The sequence below is a fragment of the Nylanderia fulva genome, unplaced genomic scaffold (assembly GCF_048542155.1).
Source record: "Nylanderia fulva isolate GAGA-0341 unplaced genomic scaffold, ASM4854215v1 Scaffold210, whole genome shotgun sequence".
NCBI lineage: Eukaryota > Metazoa > Arthropoda > Insecta > Hymenoptera > Formicidae > Nylanderia > Nylanderia fulva.
In genome coordinates, this window is record NW_028190276.1 from 116,507 (window position 1) to 133,306 (window position 16,800).

General features: G+C 25.9%; 1 protein-coding gene and 1 long non-coding RNA gene across 3 annotated transcripts; both read left to right on the plus strand.

Annotated features, from left to right (window-relative positions):
* Positions 1 to 1,409: 1,409 nt before the first annotated feature.
* LOC146723271 (uncharacterized) lies at positions 1,410 to 4,806 on the plus strand. 2 transcript variants are annotated; one of them, XR_014924660.1, is made up of 4 exons: positions 1,410 to 1,620; positions 3,077 to 3,349; positions 3,482 to 3,560; positions 3,844 to 4,806. It is a non-coding gene; the product is annotated as an uncharacterized LOC146723271 (long non-coding RNA). The 2 variants fall into 2 exon arrangements; XR_014924659.1 differs by having other exon boundaries at positions 3,077 to 3,560.
* Positions 4,807 to 8,078: 3,272 nt separating this feature from the next.
* LOC146723272 (aminopeptidase N-like) lies at positions 8,079 to 13,798 on the plus strand. Its single transcript, XM_085482693.1, has 7 exons — positions 8,079 to 8,186; positions 8,630 to 8,711; positions 10,845 to 11,179; positions 11,821 to 12,107; positions 12,776 to 12,966; positions 13,098 to 13,562; positions 13,706 to 13,798. Exons 2-5 carry the CDS (start codon positions 8,641 to 8,643, stop codon positions 12,881 to 12,883), a joined length of 801 nt encoding a protein of 266 aa, XP_085338819.1. The 5' UTR covers positions 8,079 to 8,186; positions 8,630 to 8,640; the 3' UTR covers positions 12,884 to 12,966; positions 13,098 to 13,562; positions 13,706 to 13,798.
* Positions 13,799 to 16,800: the final 3,002 nt, after the last annotated feature.

A 16,800-nucleotide genomic window follows, 5' to 3' on the forward strand; every position in this document is an offset into this window, starting at 1 on the left:
ATAATTGATATATCTACCCGAACAAGTGGGTTTCATAAACCAATTAGTTAATAGAATACCATTCTTTCTCATCACTGTCGTGTTCAAAAAATTAATCGAGTCGTTACTTTCAATTTCATGAGTAAATTTTAATCTAGGATGGTAATCATTAAAAACCGACAAAATTTCATCAACACCCTCGCATGGGATAATTGCGAAAATATCATCCACATATCTGCAAAACCACGAGGTTTTGAAACTCAATCTTTCTAGGCAGTTAGTCTCTAAATCATCCATTACGATATCCGCTAATATGGGTGAGAGCGGAGACCCCATAGGACTGCCAAAAATCTGTTCATAATACTGTCCATTAAAAACAAAACTAGTAGAGTCTAATATGAACTCAATCACATATAAAAATTGGGAAAGATTGAATTTCGTGTTGATTGAAATGTCTATCCAACGCTTTTTTACGCCGCTGATTACTAACTCTTTCGGAATATTCGTAAACAAGGAGGTAACGTCTAATGACACTAGTAAATCGTCATCAGTAATCACCTTATTCCTAATACTTTCGACGAAGGACCAACCATTCTTAACATAAGATCCCGGTTTTTTAATCGAATTAACAAGTATATTATGGATGTAGTTAGAAAGATTATACAACGGACTACATAATGAAGACACTATAATATACTTTATTGTTACTTAGTTACTTTTTAATTAATTTTTTAATTTTCTAATAATTGTCATTATTATAATTGTAGCACTTGATAAGGGCCGAAACCCATGGCCGAAACGTCGTGAATATTAAATAAAGATTATTAAATAGCCAGAGTTGGTTGATTAAATTACTACCATATTGTCTGAAACTTTCTTATGTAAAACGTATATTTTTCGAGATTTTTAAGGGATCCAATCTTTTTGGGACATCCTGTATGTCATTGTTGGCTATATAGTTATAAGTGCTTCAAATCTTTGTCAATGCAATTAAATTAGTTGTAATAAATACTACATGTTAGTAATTTTAAATAAATAAAACATTGTAGTAGAAAACATGTTTTATGCATTTTTTGTATTTTTTATTTTTCTAAATATATTTTTTGTATTTTTTTTTCTTCATTATTTAACTCTTTTTACAAAAAATAAATTTTTTTTACATTTTAAATAGCATGTTAGCAGCTCTAGGTAGAACTCAATTTTTGAATTCATTCGCAAGAAAAAAAACATACGCAAATTCGGCCTTTATAAAAAAGTTGCAAATTGCTTCGCTTTTAGCTAATCAACTTGCAACTTTTTTTGTAAATTCAAGAATCAAGCTATTGGATAATTAGGAGTCCCTGGGACGTGTCCGGGCTTCCTAGGTGGTAGCTACGCCACTGATTTATAACGACCTCAGAAGTTCTGACCTATCATCATGTTTACCATGATGACACGTATACAGACTCAGTCAGTCTTTCGTGATCTTTCGTGGTCTTTCAAACCATATCGTGATAGATATAATAATTGTAATAAAGTGTGTGTAAAAATTTTATATTGTTTCCACATTGCATACTACTAAAATATTAATTTGTTATAGTTAATTAAAAAACATTTATATCAATATACTATCGAAATTAACGCACTGTCCCGAAATATTGGGTAAGTCAAAATAAGTCGAAAATATAAAAACATATATTTGTCCACAAATACAAAAAGAATTTAATCATACAGTTTAACGGAATTTTAAAGAATTTCCAACATATAAGCATGAAGAGAATAATTTTATTTAAAATTATCTTTAAATTTTAATTCAGAGATATAATTTCATATAATATCAATATTATATTTTACGAATTGTAATGTTGTTCTATAATAAAAAACGTACAAAACGCACGTTAATATTCAATTGATAACGCATAACAAATAGTTCATATAGATTTAATAAGATACCATTAAAGCTAAAAGTTTTCAGATATGTAAATTAAATGTAATGATTTAATTGTAATGTTGAAATTACCTTGGACCAAAAATTATAGAGTAAAATGATAGAACGTATTAATTGTCAATGAAATGTAGAAATCCATAATATTTTAGATTTGAAGCAGTCGTTAACACGTATCTATATTTTGAGGTGTTTAATCTGAAATATCTGAAAAAGACCCCTTTATATACAGGATGTCCCAAAAATAGTATTCAACTTGTTAATAGTAGATTTTTGAGATTATTTGGAGTCAATTTTTCTTCGGCGAGAATGCCGAGGGAGACTATCATTATTTGCATGTTCCCAAATTTGCCATCATGCATCTTATTGTTAGTAATTAAATCTTATATTAAAATTCTAAAAAAAGTAAACTCTATTTGAAATTTAGTGATAAATGTGATTTTGTTAATATTTTATTTCTAAAAGGCTTGGTTAGCGAAAAAACATTTATTTTCATTCCCTTATGACCCGAGAATTATTGATATTTCAACATTTTTTTAGGAAAATTTGTCTCCAAATGATCTCAGATATCCGCTTTTAAAATATTTACTGCTAGTTCTGAGACGTCTTGTATACATGTATTTAATATTTATTATCAAGTTTATAACTGATTCAATTAAAAATTGAATTTATGTTGGCTCGCGCCGTTCCACCGTTTTTCTTTTTTTACTGTCTTCTTTATTTTGAATGTACACACACGTATATATGTATGTAGAAACAACGGCAATTGTGTTTATAAAATTAATTTATTTCAGACAACTAACTTTAGATACTATAAATCTTTATATTCTAAATAACATTCTATAAATAAATGTATATAATTTTTTGACAATAAAAATAATTATTTAAAGAAAATATAAAATACGTTGTAAATATTTCTATATTGCTGTCAATTACAATATGTGCAACATTGAAATACATATAATATATATATATATATATATAATTATATTTAAAAAATTGTGCAAATGGAAATTTGCACATTACTTCCTCACCATATAATATTTTGCTAATTAAAAAGGTTGTTCAATTAATAATTTTAATACTTTTTGTATTTATTTCTTGTTTATATACAAAAATCATTTAAAAATACATCAAAGCTAAATTTAATATTTTTATTTCTCTTTTTTCCAGAGTGTTTTCCAGATCTAAAATAAATTTTCTTTTTCTCCGACATGATGATATTTCTAAAACTATTATTAAGTAGTGGATTAATTTTTATCGCTGCAACGGCTTCCATTCGTAAAGAATCTTTAAACTATCAACCATCAAAAAATGTAATACCAAAGCATTACGATATTAAGTTTAAACCATATATTAAAAGAAATATTTTCTATGGGGAATACAATATCAGCATCTACATTCTTGGCAGAACAAAACACATATATTTATATTCAAAACATTTAGGTATTAAAGATATAGTTCTAATTAAAAATTTTAAAAGATATCATGAGAATGATAATGATACAGTTTATAAATCGACATATGATACTGAAGAAAACAAAATTGATATTTTTTTTATGGATGAATTATCACCAGGAAATTACATCTAAAACATAAAATATTATGGTACTGCTGATGAAGTTTTTAAAATTTTTGACGTGAAAGAGAAAACTACGTAAGTAAATAATAAATGTATATTAAAAAGAGTACAATATGCATTTACACATAAGACATTGTAATTAATATACTATTTATGTATGAAATGTCCCAAAAGGTATTATATATCGCGGAATTTAAATCTAAATGGAACAATCTTTATATTTATTACTATAATAATATGTAATAGAGTCATAAAATATAATATGTGTGAACGCATAATACATTTATTCATTTTCTAATTCCCAATATTTTGATGCTTGTCAAAAAAGTTTCATTAATTTATGTCCTTTGAAATGTAGTTGGGTAGGTGGTCTGCATTTCCAGATAATAAGCGACCAACAATCATTTCCATCTTGGCATCGACAGGATTTTTTGTTAGAAGCAACCTTTAACATTACGATAGGATGTCATCAATGCACGGCATTGTCAAATATGCCATTGCGAAGTATGAAATTTGATAAGCACAATATGGTATGGAGACACTACGATACCACACCTGTAATGTGGACTGAATACGCAACAATAATTGTGTCTAATTACCTAAATCCTATTGATATACATACTCACAACATTAAAATGTGGTGCAGATTTGAAGTTCACATGGAATATGCAAAAAATGTAATTGAAAATATTGTATGTAAAAATGTAATAGTAAATTATGTTGGCTAACTCTCTCTCTCTCTCTCTCTCTCTCTCTCTCTCTCTCTCTCTCTCTCTCTCTCTCTCTCTCTCTCTCTCTCACACACACACACACACACACACACACACTCTCATTCTCACTCACTCACTCACTGTTCGTCTTGTGTACTTATTTAGTACATTCATGATTAAACATCTATATGCATTAATGTGAAATTTACTTACAATTAGTTTACTTGAAATATTCAATCTCTAAAGTGTTTATCTTATAAGATAGACAAAAAAATCTGAGTAAATAATAAGAAAAAAAAACAAAAGGATTATTATTGTCATAATTTTTTATCAATTAAGTACTCTCAACTATCCAATAATTAAATAAATACGTACAAATGTGCGCGCGTGTACACACATACACATATTGATATTAAAGAGATTGAAGGAGAGGAAGGAGAAGATAAAAATTTAAATATTCACATATATTTTCAAATATTATATATGAATTTATAGTTTACATATCTAATTAATAATGAATTTCTAATTATATTAAACATATCAAAATAAAGACATACATGTATTTATCAAATGAATAAAATTATTGAATACAGACTTAAAAAATTTATTAAACATAGACTTAAAAAATTAATTAATTAAACATATTCCAAATTTAGAAAAAATAAACTTTATTTATATATGCAACAGCTTTTTAAACTAAATTTTTAAATTCTATTTTATATTAGACAATTATCTCAATCAACATCTACGTCCACATTAGCTGCACTGCAGACTACCTCTACAGCCACATTATCTGCTCCGCGGATATAGCGTTATGCCAATACGATACATTACATGTACTTACTTACTTGCCTTTACTGTACCAACTCTTGTTCTTTCCACGTAATCATGTTTTTACAGTTATCGTTTGCTGTATATCTTCCAGCAAACTTTATTTCGTGTGAAGTGTATTTAATTAATTAAATCTCTGCGAAAGATTGAGAAGATGAAGGGATAATTCAAACTATGAAGACATGGTTACATGGAAAAGACAAGAGTTGATACAATAATAAAGACATACATGTATTTGTATCCTGCTGGCATAAGGTTATAGAAGTTGATTGAGATTGAAAAATAATAATGAAAATAATAAAAAAAATAAAGACACATGTATTTGTATCGTGCTGGCATAAAGTTATAAAAGTTGATTGAGATTGAAAAATAATAATAAAAATAATTAAAAAAAGGAAATATTCAATCATCATTTAAAAGCATATTTGAAATCTGTAGAATAAACAGTTTTTGCAAAAAATGTGGAGCATTTGAGCTCTAGTAAGTCTAAAAATAAATGTAAACATCAATTAATAATAACTGATGTTATATATATATTATATATATAAACCAATTTGTTGCAATATTCACTATAAAAGGTTGTAAGGGTAAGATGGCTAAAAGTGAATAATTTAAAAGATAGTTAACATAATTTTACATAAACTGAAATATTTCATAAAATAAAATATTTGTAATATTTCGAAGTTTATGTAAGATTATGTAAAAATTATACCTTTACAACTTTTTATAGTAAATATTGCGAGGAATCGATTTATATGAGAAAAATTAAGGTAATTCTATTTTGAAAATATAAGTGACCTTTAAATAACCTTGAAAATCGCCGTTTAGGAAAAAGTCTGTGTCAACTTTTTCTTTTTCGAAATCCTGCAACTTTTATCTAAATTTAATAGAAAATGTATAAAAAATGCTCGACATTAGTACACACACACACACACACACACACACACACACATATGGGTAAATTTATATAAATAGGGTGCTTTAGGAGGAATGATCAGGATTCTAGGATATGATTGTACACATCATTTTAAGCAAAGAAGTTTAGATAAACATGTTTAATAATTGTTCTATTCCGGTCATAAAAATATACAAAAATGAATGATATAATCTCTAAAAACTCACCTTTAAAAAAAGGTAAAAAAAGGCGACCAGTTAAGGGCACGCCATTAACAAAAATTATCCATTGCAAACCCATGTAGAATCCTATCCTATTGCAAACCCATGTAGAATCCTATGAAAAATTAATCATTGCAAACCCATGTAGAATCCTAGGCAAAATTAACCATTGCAAACCCATGTAGAATCGTACCCATTGCAAACCTATGTAGAATCCTATGAAAAATTAACCATTGCAAACTCATGTAGAATCCTATGAAAAATTAACCATTGCAAACCCATGTAGAATTGTATTAAAAATTATCCATTGCAAACTTATGTAGAATCCTACATTGCAAACCCATGTACAATAGAATTGTATGAAAAATTATCGATTATAAACCCATGTACAATCGTAACAAAAGTAATGAAATTAAAAAAAAAATTGCGCCAAGTGAAAGTAGAAACTTGTACCAGTGGAAAATTAAAGTTGCAGACATATATAGAGTCGTATAATAAATCAGTAAAAATTTAAATTTGCAAATGTAGAATCGTACCATAAAAAAACTTATCTTTTAAAAAAAAAGATAAACAAGATGCCAAGTCCATGCGCCATGTGAAAAAGAAATAAAAAAATTTTAGTTAAAAAAACTGGGAACGCTGCTAAATAATATTCTAACAATATTAAAATTAAATTGTTACTTTTAAACTCATTACAGTTAAAATATGTTTTGTGTTTAAATTAATTAATGTTACTTTAAGGTGCATTGTAATTTTGAAACTTAGCAGCGCGCCCAGTTTTTTTAACTAAAATTTTTTTATTTCTTTTTCACATGGCGCATGGACTTGGCATCTTGTTTATCTTTTTTTTTAAAAGAAGTTTTTTTATGGTACGATTCTACATTTGCAAATTTAAATTTTTACTGATTTATTATACGACTCTATATATGTTTGCAACTTTAATTTTCCACTGGTACAAGTTTCTACTTTCACTTGGCGCAATTTTTTTTTTATTTCATTACTTTTGTTACGATTGTACATGGGTTTATAATCGATAATTTTTCATACAATTCTATTGTACATGGGTTTGCAATGTAGGATTCTACATAAGTTTGCAATGGATAATTTTTAATACAATTCTACATGGGTTTGCAATGGTTAATTTTTCATAGGATTCTACATGAGTTTGCAATGGTTAATTTTTCATAGGATTCTACATAGGTTTGCAATGGGTACGATTCTACATGGGTTTGCAATAGGATAGGATTCTACATGGGTTTGCAATGGATAATTTTTGTTAATGGCGTGCCCTTAACTGGTCGCCTTTTTTTACCTTTTTTTAAAGGTGAGTTTTTAGAGATTTATTATCAACGCTATCTCGCTCCCACCTTCTCGCAAACGATACAATACTTATGCATTCATACATTGCAAGATTTTCTTAAATCAAACCTTTTTTACAATATTCATACACATTCTTTGTGAATTGTTTTAAAAACATTTAGCAATATATAAAATAATCATATGTTTTTTAGGAAATACTTTTTTCATATATTTACATACACATAATTATATAATAATTTAATTTTCAAAAAAATTTTTAACATTACTTTATATTTTTAAATTTTTATAAAATCTAAAATAAAATAAATTAATCAAAAACAAGTACCCATGACATTTATTTAAATAAATTTGATAAAGAGAAGTCTGCAATATATCATAAGACAATAATTGAAAAGTTTGTAATATTTCCTAATTATATTAATACAAAATTTTAAATTTTATTATTAAATATATTTTAATGTGTATTTCAAATTGAGAAAGTGTTTTGTTTCAACAATTAAGTAATGTTAATAATATTAGTATTTGTTTTTAATGCAAGTATATTCAGAACAGTTATATGAATATATTAATTATTTTTTCTTATAGGCTTATTTAGATTATCGAATAATAAATTTATTTGTTGTTCAAAATCAACATTACTCTTTTAATTTGGATTGTGATTATCATGTGTGGCCTTCTACTTCACAAGTTAACAGTTCATTGAAAATTCCCAATTCTATCAGAGGTATACGTATTATAAAAAAATAGTCCGCGTAAATTTTTACTTATTAATATTTTAAAATATGTTTAAAGTTAGAAGATAAGTAATATTCTTTATCCGGATTTGAATTAAATATTATTCTTGTAAAAGTATACACGCACACACACACAAACACTCACAAACATGTCCAGTAATAACTGTACATGTGTAAGTAGATGGGATTAACCGTATAATCCTTTAATGTTTTGCTATCTTCGTGAGAATTATTGAAAAATTTACTTAAAAAATAGAATGATAATCAGTACTGCATTAAAAGACATTTCACTCTTACGCAATTACTACCTTGTATATAGATATATATAGTTTTTCCTTTCTTTATAAAATTGCTTTGTTTACAAGTAACCATTATAATAAATATGTATTTATAATATAATATAACTAATTTATCATTTTGAAATAAATCGTAGCACCTTTTTTAATGCGCATGATGGAACACGCCTTCACCAAAGAAATATTTTGGAAAAGCATTCGCTCATATATAAATAACACGTAAGTAATTCAATATAAGATATAATTTTGGCAAAATTGATTTCGACGTAACTAGCAATTTTATTCAATACTTTCACGACGTTTCGACCATTTGGTTGTGGTCCTTATCAAGTGAAAATTCTATAACACAATATTACACAATAGTTTTTAACAATGTTGAAACATACAAGAACATATTTAAATGTTGAGTTATGACCACAAACAGAAACATACCCATCAATTAAAATGAGATTAACGCAACATAAAACCGATCTTATTTAAAATTAATAGTTAAAAGAGGAACACGTCCCATTGCTATGATGTTTCGTCAACGACTAAATTTGAAATTGTTCGTTTGAAAGTAAAATTGCATGGTCTACTAAATTATAAATCGTATTAATTTTATACTTATACGAGTCATCCTATTAAGTATAAAATTAATACGATTTATAATTTAGTAGACTATGCAATTTTACTTTCAAACGAACAATTTCATAATACAAATATTGAGATTGTAAAGAACATTTTAATTAATAATTGATTTCCGGATCGTATTATTAATAAATATGTAAATAAAAAAATTAACGTACCAAATAATAATAGGAATGTTAACCGTCACAATGCGGATAATAACGATAATTTGAATAATGATTTGGATAATAACGACAATGCAAATTCGACTCGAGATAAGAATTATGTGATTTCACTTCCATAGTTAAAGACGTTAGCGACAGTATTAAAAGGTCACTTAAAAATGCTAACTTAAATGTCGTTTATAGTTTGCCAAAAAATATAGATAGGCTGATAAAACGAGGTAAAGATTTAATAACTAATGATATAAAAACGAATGTAGTATACAAGATTAATTGTGAAAATTGTAATGCCTCATACATTGGACAAACAAAAAGACATTTATGCACTAAAGTGAAGGAACATGCGAGCAATATTAAATTACATGAGTCTAATCATTCGGTTTTGAGTAAACACAGATGTGATTTTGGACATGACTTTAATTGGGAATCACCGACCATTTTACATAATGAGAACCATGTAGGAAAGAGAAAGATTGCTGAAATGTTCTTCATAAAGTAGCATGATAATACTGTTACAGAAAGACACTGAGACTTTGACAAATATTTACGACAAAATAATAAAGATTATTAAGTAGTGCGTTTCAAATTTAGTTGTTGACGAAATATTATAGCGATGGGAAGTGTTCCTTTTTTAACTATTAATTTTACATAAGATCGGTTTTATGTTGCGTTAATCTCATTTTAATTGATGGGTATGTTTGTGTTTGTGGTCATAACTTAACATTTAAATATGTTCTTGTATGTTTCAACATTGTTAAAAACTATTATGTAATATTGTGTTATAGAATTCTCACTTGATAAGGACCACAACCAAATGGTCGAAACGTCGTGAAAGTATTGAATAAAATTGCTAGTTACGTCGAAATCAATTTTGCCAAGTTTATTTTCACCACTAGCGTTCAATATTAATTTTGATTGATAAAATATAATATCAAACAAATAAAATTGTGTAACTTAAATAATGTTTAATAATAGAAGTAGCGCGATTTTATAAAATGTCCGTTATTTTTTGGCTTGTACTGACATTATTTCCTAATGTTTTTTTAGTGTAACAATTCTGCTATTTTCCTAGATCTTCTACTAGATATATTTTTAATTTCACTCTTTTTTATTACTACTTTTATATATTTATTTTACTTCTCTCATAGATCTATTTCCTTTATATTAATTTTCTTATCCTTTGTTTTGTCTTTATCTTCTTTATTGGTTTCGTTATTTCTTTTTTTAATCATTTTTTAATTCTAATAATTCTTTGAATACTTTGCTCAAATGTAATCTGTATTAATGCTTACTAATACTTAAAAAATTGAATAAAATTATTAAATTTAATTTAAAATAATGTTATATTATTTATTGTCAATATATATTATCATTAATTTATTAATAATATAAATGTAAGATATATAAATATGGTAGATATACAATATATGCATAGAATTGCAATTTTATATTTTGCTCTTAGAGTTTATTAAAATTTTTTTATAATATTAACATTATATACATACAATTTTAACATATTTGTAATGTTTTCTTATATATTTTACATACTTTGTGAATTTAGCCAATTACATCGTACAAGTTTTGAGGATTGTTTGAAAGAAATAATTGCTGCTACAGATAATTCAGATATTGCTTTAACAACAATGAATTATTGGGCTGTGGAAAAACATTGTCCTCTCATAAAAATAATACGAAGTTATGAGCATTCTTTTAGCCAAACAAATATATCAATACAAAATATCGATACATTAGAAATTCCTTGCTTACCGATAACTTTTACTACTCAGACGGATTCCAATTTTAGCAATTTCTTACATATTTCATTATGCAAAGGACATTTAATTTTATCAACATTTAAAGAGGATGGTTGGATGATTTTCAATATACAACAAATTGGTAAATATCGACTAATTGATTATGACGTATAACTCGAGTATATTTTATACATACATAATTATTATTATTTCATATTTTTATCTATTTTATTCATTGTCGCATAAAAATCTGAGATGTTCATTGTAGAACTATAATAGTTTTAAAATATTTTGTGTAATTTTCTGCATTATTATATATGTATAATTAAGATATACATCTGCGTTTTCTATTATAATATCAATCAATATTAAAGTTATAGTTTTACAAATATTTTAATCTATAAAAATAAAAATGATTAAAAGTTAATTATATTTATAAAATAAGTATAATAATATATACAAGTAAAACATAGAATATTCGTAAAGTTACATGCAGAAATTTTACTAATTAATATAAAATAATTATTACATAATTTATGTAGAGCTAGAGTCAATTTTATTTTATTCTATATAACACTATCTTGCACAGCTTTATTTATTATTTTAATTAATTTTCTATATGTATTTGCATTTTATTTATATGTATTAAATTTTTCTGATTTTTTAAATTTATAATTTATATAAACAAAAGTAAAAAACTAAAATGTTTGAAAATAAATATATTATAATAATAAAATTATTTAAAATAATGAATATTTATAAGATTTATATACTATTCGACAGGATATTATCGCGTGAACTATGATGATGAGAATTGGCGAAGAATTTCAAGTTATTTGAAATCAGATAATTACACGAAAATTCATGTTCTTAATCGTGCTCAAATTGTCGATGATGCATTTCATTTAACGATAGCAGGAGAACTCAAATTCATTATATTCATAGATGTAATATCGTATTTGCATCGAGAAGAAGATTATATAGCATGGTATCCTATGTTTAAAGCTCTGGAATACATATTTAGCACTTTTTCTGTAGCCATGATGCAAGTTAAAATGTGGACTTTTAAGGTAAATTTTAATAAATATTAATAGAAGTATTATATTTCAGATATTTGCATATACATTTATTAATTACAAAAAATTTTAATATTTAAAAAAATACCGCAACGATAAAATTTTACATAATATTATACGTCGCAAACAAATGTGCTTTAATTATATCTTTGAAATATTATAAATATTTCGCATAAATTAAAGCATATTTTTTCATATATGTATGTATATTTGAACGTATGTACGTGCATAAATAAACGCTCGCGTCTATAAGTAAATTTGTATGTATGTTTGTCTTAAAGAAAGAGAATATTTTAAGAATATATTGGTAAATAATAGAAAAATATAATAATTTTTATAAATAATTTATTAAAGTTCGATCTGACTGGTCAATACAAATCGTATTACACACAACGTTTCGACCTTTGGATACGAGCCCTTATCAAGTATATTACTCAATATCATGTCTTTCACTTTAACATCTTGAAAGCACCACTTAATAAAGGCTCGTACCTAAGTGCCAAAACGTTATGCGTAATACGATTTGTATTGACCAGTTTGATCAAACATTAATAAATCATTTTTAATTTTATTAGCGCCTTTATTTTAATCTTTTGAGATTTTAATAATTTTTAAATACATTTATAATATGAATAAAGAAATATATATTTAACGATTTTTAGAATTACATACACCATGCATTAAACGAGGTACTTAAAAGAATCAAATATGAAGAAATTGATGATAGTGACGACCTTAGAAAATGTTTACGACAAGAAGCTGCAAGATGAGCATGTTTTTTCGGCGACTTCGAATGTAAGACAGAAGCCAACAATAAATTAGTACAACATCTACAAAATTCTATAAAGCACAAGTAAATATTGTTATATATCTTTAGTCTTTCTTAATCATTCTTGTAGGTATCGCCTATAATATTTAAATAATTTGATCAAGAGGTCCATATGCTAAATTTTAATAAGAAAATTAATTTTTTTTATATTTTAGACTTTTGCCATGGTGGAAGGAATGGACATATTGTAACGGTTTCATGATAATCAACGAAAAAATCACTTGGCAATCAGTGTATGATGTAGGATTGAATAAATCTGACACTAAATTTTTAGAATACTTGGCTTGCTCTGAAGATACTGATGTCATCAATAATTATTTAAACAATCTAATATACTATTACCAGTACAATTATAGGAAGGACTATCAATATCTTTTTAACAGTTTGTTTTATATTAATATTATTACGAAGCATGCGAAGAATCAAATTACACTGCAGTACATATTAAACAATTTTCAAAAAATAAAACCAAGGTAATGTGGCATATTTTTATAAATATTGTGTACAAAAGTTTATTATGTGTATTATTATACATCTGTTTTATCGCTTTTAGTAGTGATATGAAACCTGCAGTATTTATTATTATTATTAACAACGTATATTTTGTAGATCAAACTGAGGTAAAAATTTTACATGTTTATATATGTATACAAAACGTGATAATAATACGTTATTAATAATTATTATATAATGTTTATAATAATTTTCATAATGTTATAACAACGTTATTTATTAATAATGTTCAAAAAATAATACATTTTAGCTAATAAAGGAATACGTCGAAACATGGTACACGACATTTGCAGGCACGTTTCATAAAATAAATAACACAGAAGATTTACTGAAAAAACATCAATTAAAGGTGGTAAATTTAATAAATATTATTATGGAAAGCGAAAAAAAAAGAAATATTGTTCTATTTTATCAATTTCTGAATATTAATTTTATATTTGTTTTGTTTATTATATAAACGGTATATTGATTTTATCTTTGTTTAAATATATTAGGATTCCATAATAGAGAATTTGGACAAAATTAAGAGCAAAGTATTAATTCGCAAGAAACAAATCAAAAGAGAGAAACAGTATTTTGAAAATTTTTTCTTCTAATTGGTGGATGTAAAAAAATTGCAGCTTTGCATACGGACATACCATTATATGAACAATTTTTTATATTGTATGCATTATTTTTTTACTGCTTTAATTATTGTTTATTTAAATGTATTACTATTAAATGCTTCTGTATTTACAAACTTTATGACTGCATGCATCAATAATACTATACAGCTATATAATATTATAATAAATTTTACTGTTGAATATAATATAAAAATATAAAAATAATAATATAAAAATGTGTAAATATAAATATATAAATATGATTGTAAAATGATGAATGCACCTAAATGTACTATCTATTTATTTTGTATTATATATTGATTTGTTTTTAATTTTTTTCCGTTAATAAATAAAATTATATGTTTACGCGCGCACGCACACACAAGCATGCACGCACGTAGGCACGAACGCGCGCACGTACGCGCAACATAGACACACATATATTGAATTATTATTTACTTATTATAAACATTTATAGCCAACATATTTATATTTATACGTACTATCAAATTCTTTATTATTTAAATTGTACATGTATATATGCGTATGCATGTGTGTGTGTGTGTGTGTGTGTGTGTGTGTGTATATTATAGTAATACTATATATTATATATTACGTGTATTATATATATATATACAACTCATATTATATATTAAATATATTATAATATTATAAATTAATATATTATAATATTAATGTACGTATATATATAGAAAACATAATGTTTGTATAACAATAAGAATTAATAATATGTTAACGTTATATAAAAATTAACTTTAATTATATGTGCCATACATATTCAAAAAATAAAAATTTTTTACATTTAATATGTTATTATATAAGATTGATTTTTATTTATCAGTTTACAATAAATCACATGACACAATTTCTCTCTTTCCCTCTCTCCTTTTCTCTCTCTCCACTCCCCCCCCCCTCTCTCTCTTCTCTCTCCCCTTTCTTCCTCCCGCCCTCTCTCCCTCTCCCCCCTCTCTGACTCCCTCTGTCTCGTTCCCCTTTCCCTTTTTCCCATTCTTTCTTATGTAAATCCACATTTTAATTTCACAAAGTTATCTATATAAAACATTAACAAAAAAGTGATCCGATTGCCAGTTGAAATTTTGAAATAAATATAAAAAAGAATTGATTGACCGACACTGGCTAAGGTAAAAAATCTTTTATTAAAAAAGACACAACGTTTCGACCCCGAATTGGGTCCTCTTCAGGCTACAAAAATTAAATTATACATCTTAGTTAAAAAAACATAAAATTATCAATAAACAACAAGAGTTAAATGATAAAGGAGAAGAATTTGAAGTAAATGTCGATCCTAATTCTTTTTCAGATTCTAATCCGAATCTTTTTAAAAATAATAATAATTGGTTTATTAATTTATCTGATACTAAGATACCAGACAATATAATTAGTATGCTTCAAGTAGGTGAAAACTTTAGTCTCCCGAATAATAGTAGGGTACAATTAACCATATATTTCATAAAATAATTTGAAAATAATCTAAAAAAACTGCCTCCTGATAAAAGAGTTTTTGTTAGAAAAAATCTAAGATTGTGGTGAATGCAATTAATCAATACTGATATCCAGATAACGGTTTTAATAAAATCTTATTAGAGTTGAGTGTAAACACTAAAAAATTTTGGATGAAAAACCTGAATTTATTATCACAAAGGCTGACAAGGGAAATATTACGGTGGCGTTAGATAAAGACAAATATTTAGAGGAGGTTGAAAACATTTTTAAAGATAGAGATACTTACATTTTGGTAAAAAACGACCCTACAAATAGTATAATTTCCAATCTTCATGATCTTTTAGTGAGATGGAAAAAGAAAGGTTTAATATCAATTAATACTTACAGGTATTTATCGTGTAGTGATGGTAATCTTCCTAGAGCTTATGGATTACCAAAAGTGCATGAAATTAATTGTCCCTATAGAGTTATCGTCTCGTCTATTGATACATCACTTTATAATTTAGCAGTTTTTTTACACAAGATATTAATAAAAAGTATCCAAAAACTGGTAGTTATACAGAAAACAGCTTTAAATTAGTGCAAAAATTTTCTACATTACAGTTAGAAAATAATTCGAGTTTGATTTCATTAGATGTTGTGTCACTCTTTACTAATATACCGGTAGACTTAGTATTGGAAGATTTATCGGAGAGATGGCAATTCATTACTGATAATTGCAGTCTTAGTAAATCGGAATTTTTAAATGGCATTAGTCTAATATTAAACTCTACATTTTTACTTTTAACGATGCTATATACAAACAAACTTATGGAACTCCGATGGGTTCCCCTCTTTCTCCTATAGTTGCTGATATAGTGTTACAAGATTTGGAATCCAAAGCTCTACATTCACTTAACTATAAACCGGTTTTTTTCCACAGATGTAGATGACCTTATATTCTTTATATTGAGAGCCGATAAAAATATTTATTTCTAAATATTTAATGTTAAATAATTTGTGATAATATAATAATAACGTTGTCTATTAATAATGGCAAAAATAATACATTTTAGTATATGAACGTATACGTTATACATATTTGATGACCACTGAAAGCTTATATGTTGGAATGAAAGAAAAGGTAAATTTAACAAATATTATTATGGAAAGCGAAAGAAAAGAAATATCGCAGCATCCTCTCTGTCATAAAAAAGGCACCATTATCAGCCTCATAGATAGAGTTTTTTGGCTATCTCATCCGAAATTCCATAAA

Bases quoted from the DNA above. Each gene is read 5' to 3' on its own strand.
- LOC146723272 (XM_085482693.1), top strand. From the start codon at position 8,641: ATGCGCATGATGGAACACGCCTTCACCAAAGAAATATTTTGGAAAAGC. The intron at 11,180-11,820 runs GTAAATATCGAC...ACTATTCGACAG, and splicing joins TTTCAATATACAACAAATTG to GATATTATCGCGTGAACTAT. The intron at 12,108-12,775 runs GTAAATTTTAAT...AACGATTTTTAG, and splicing joins TTAAAATGTGGACTTTTAAG to AATTACATACACCATGCATT.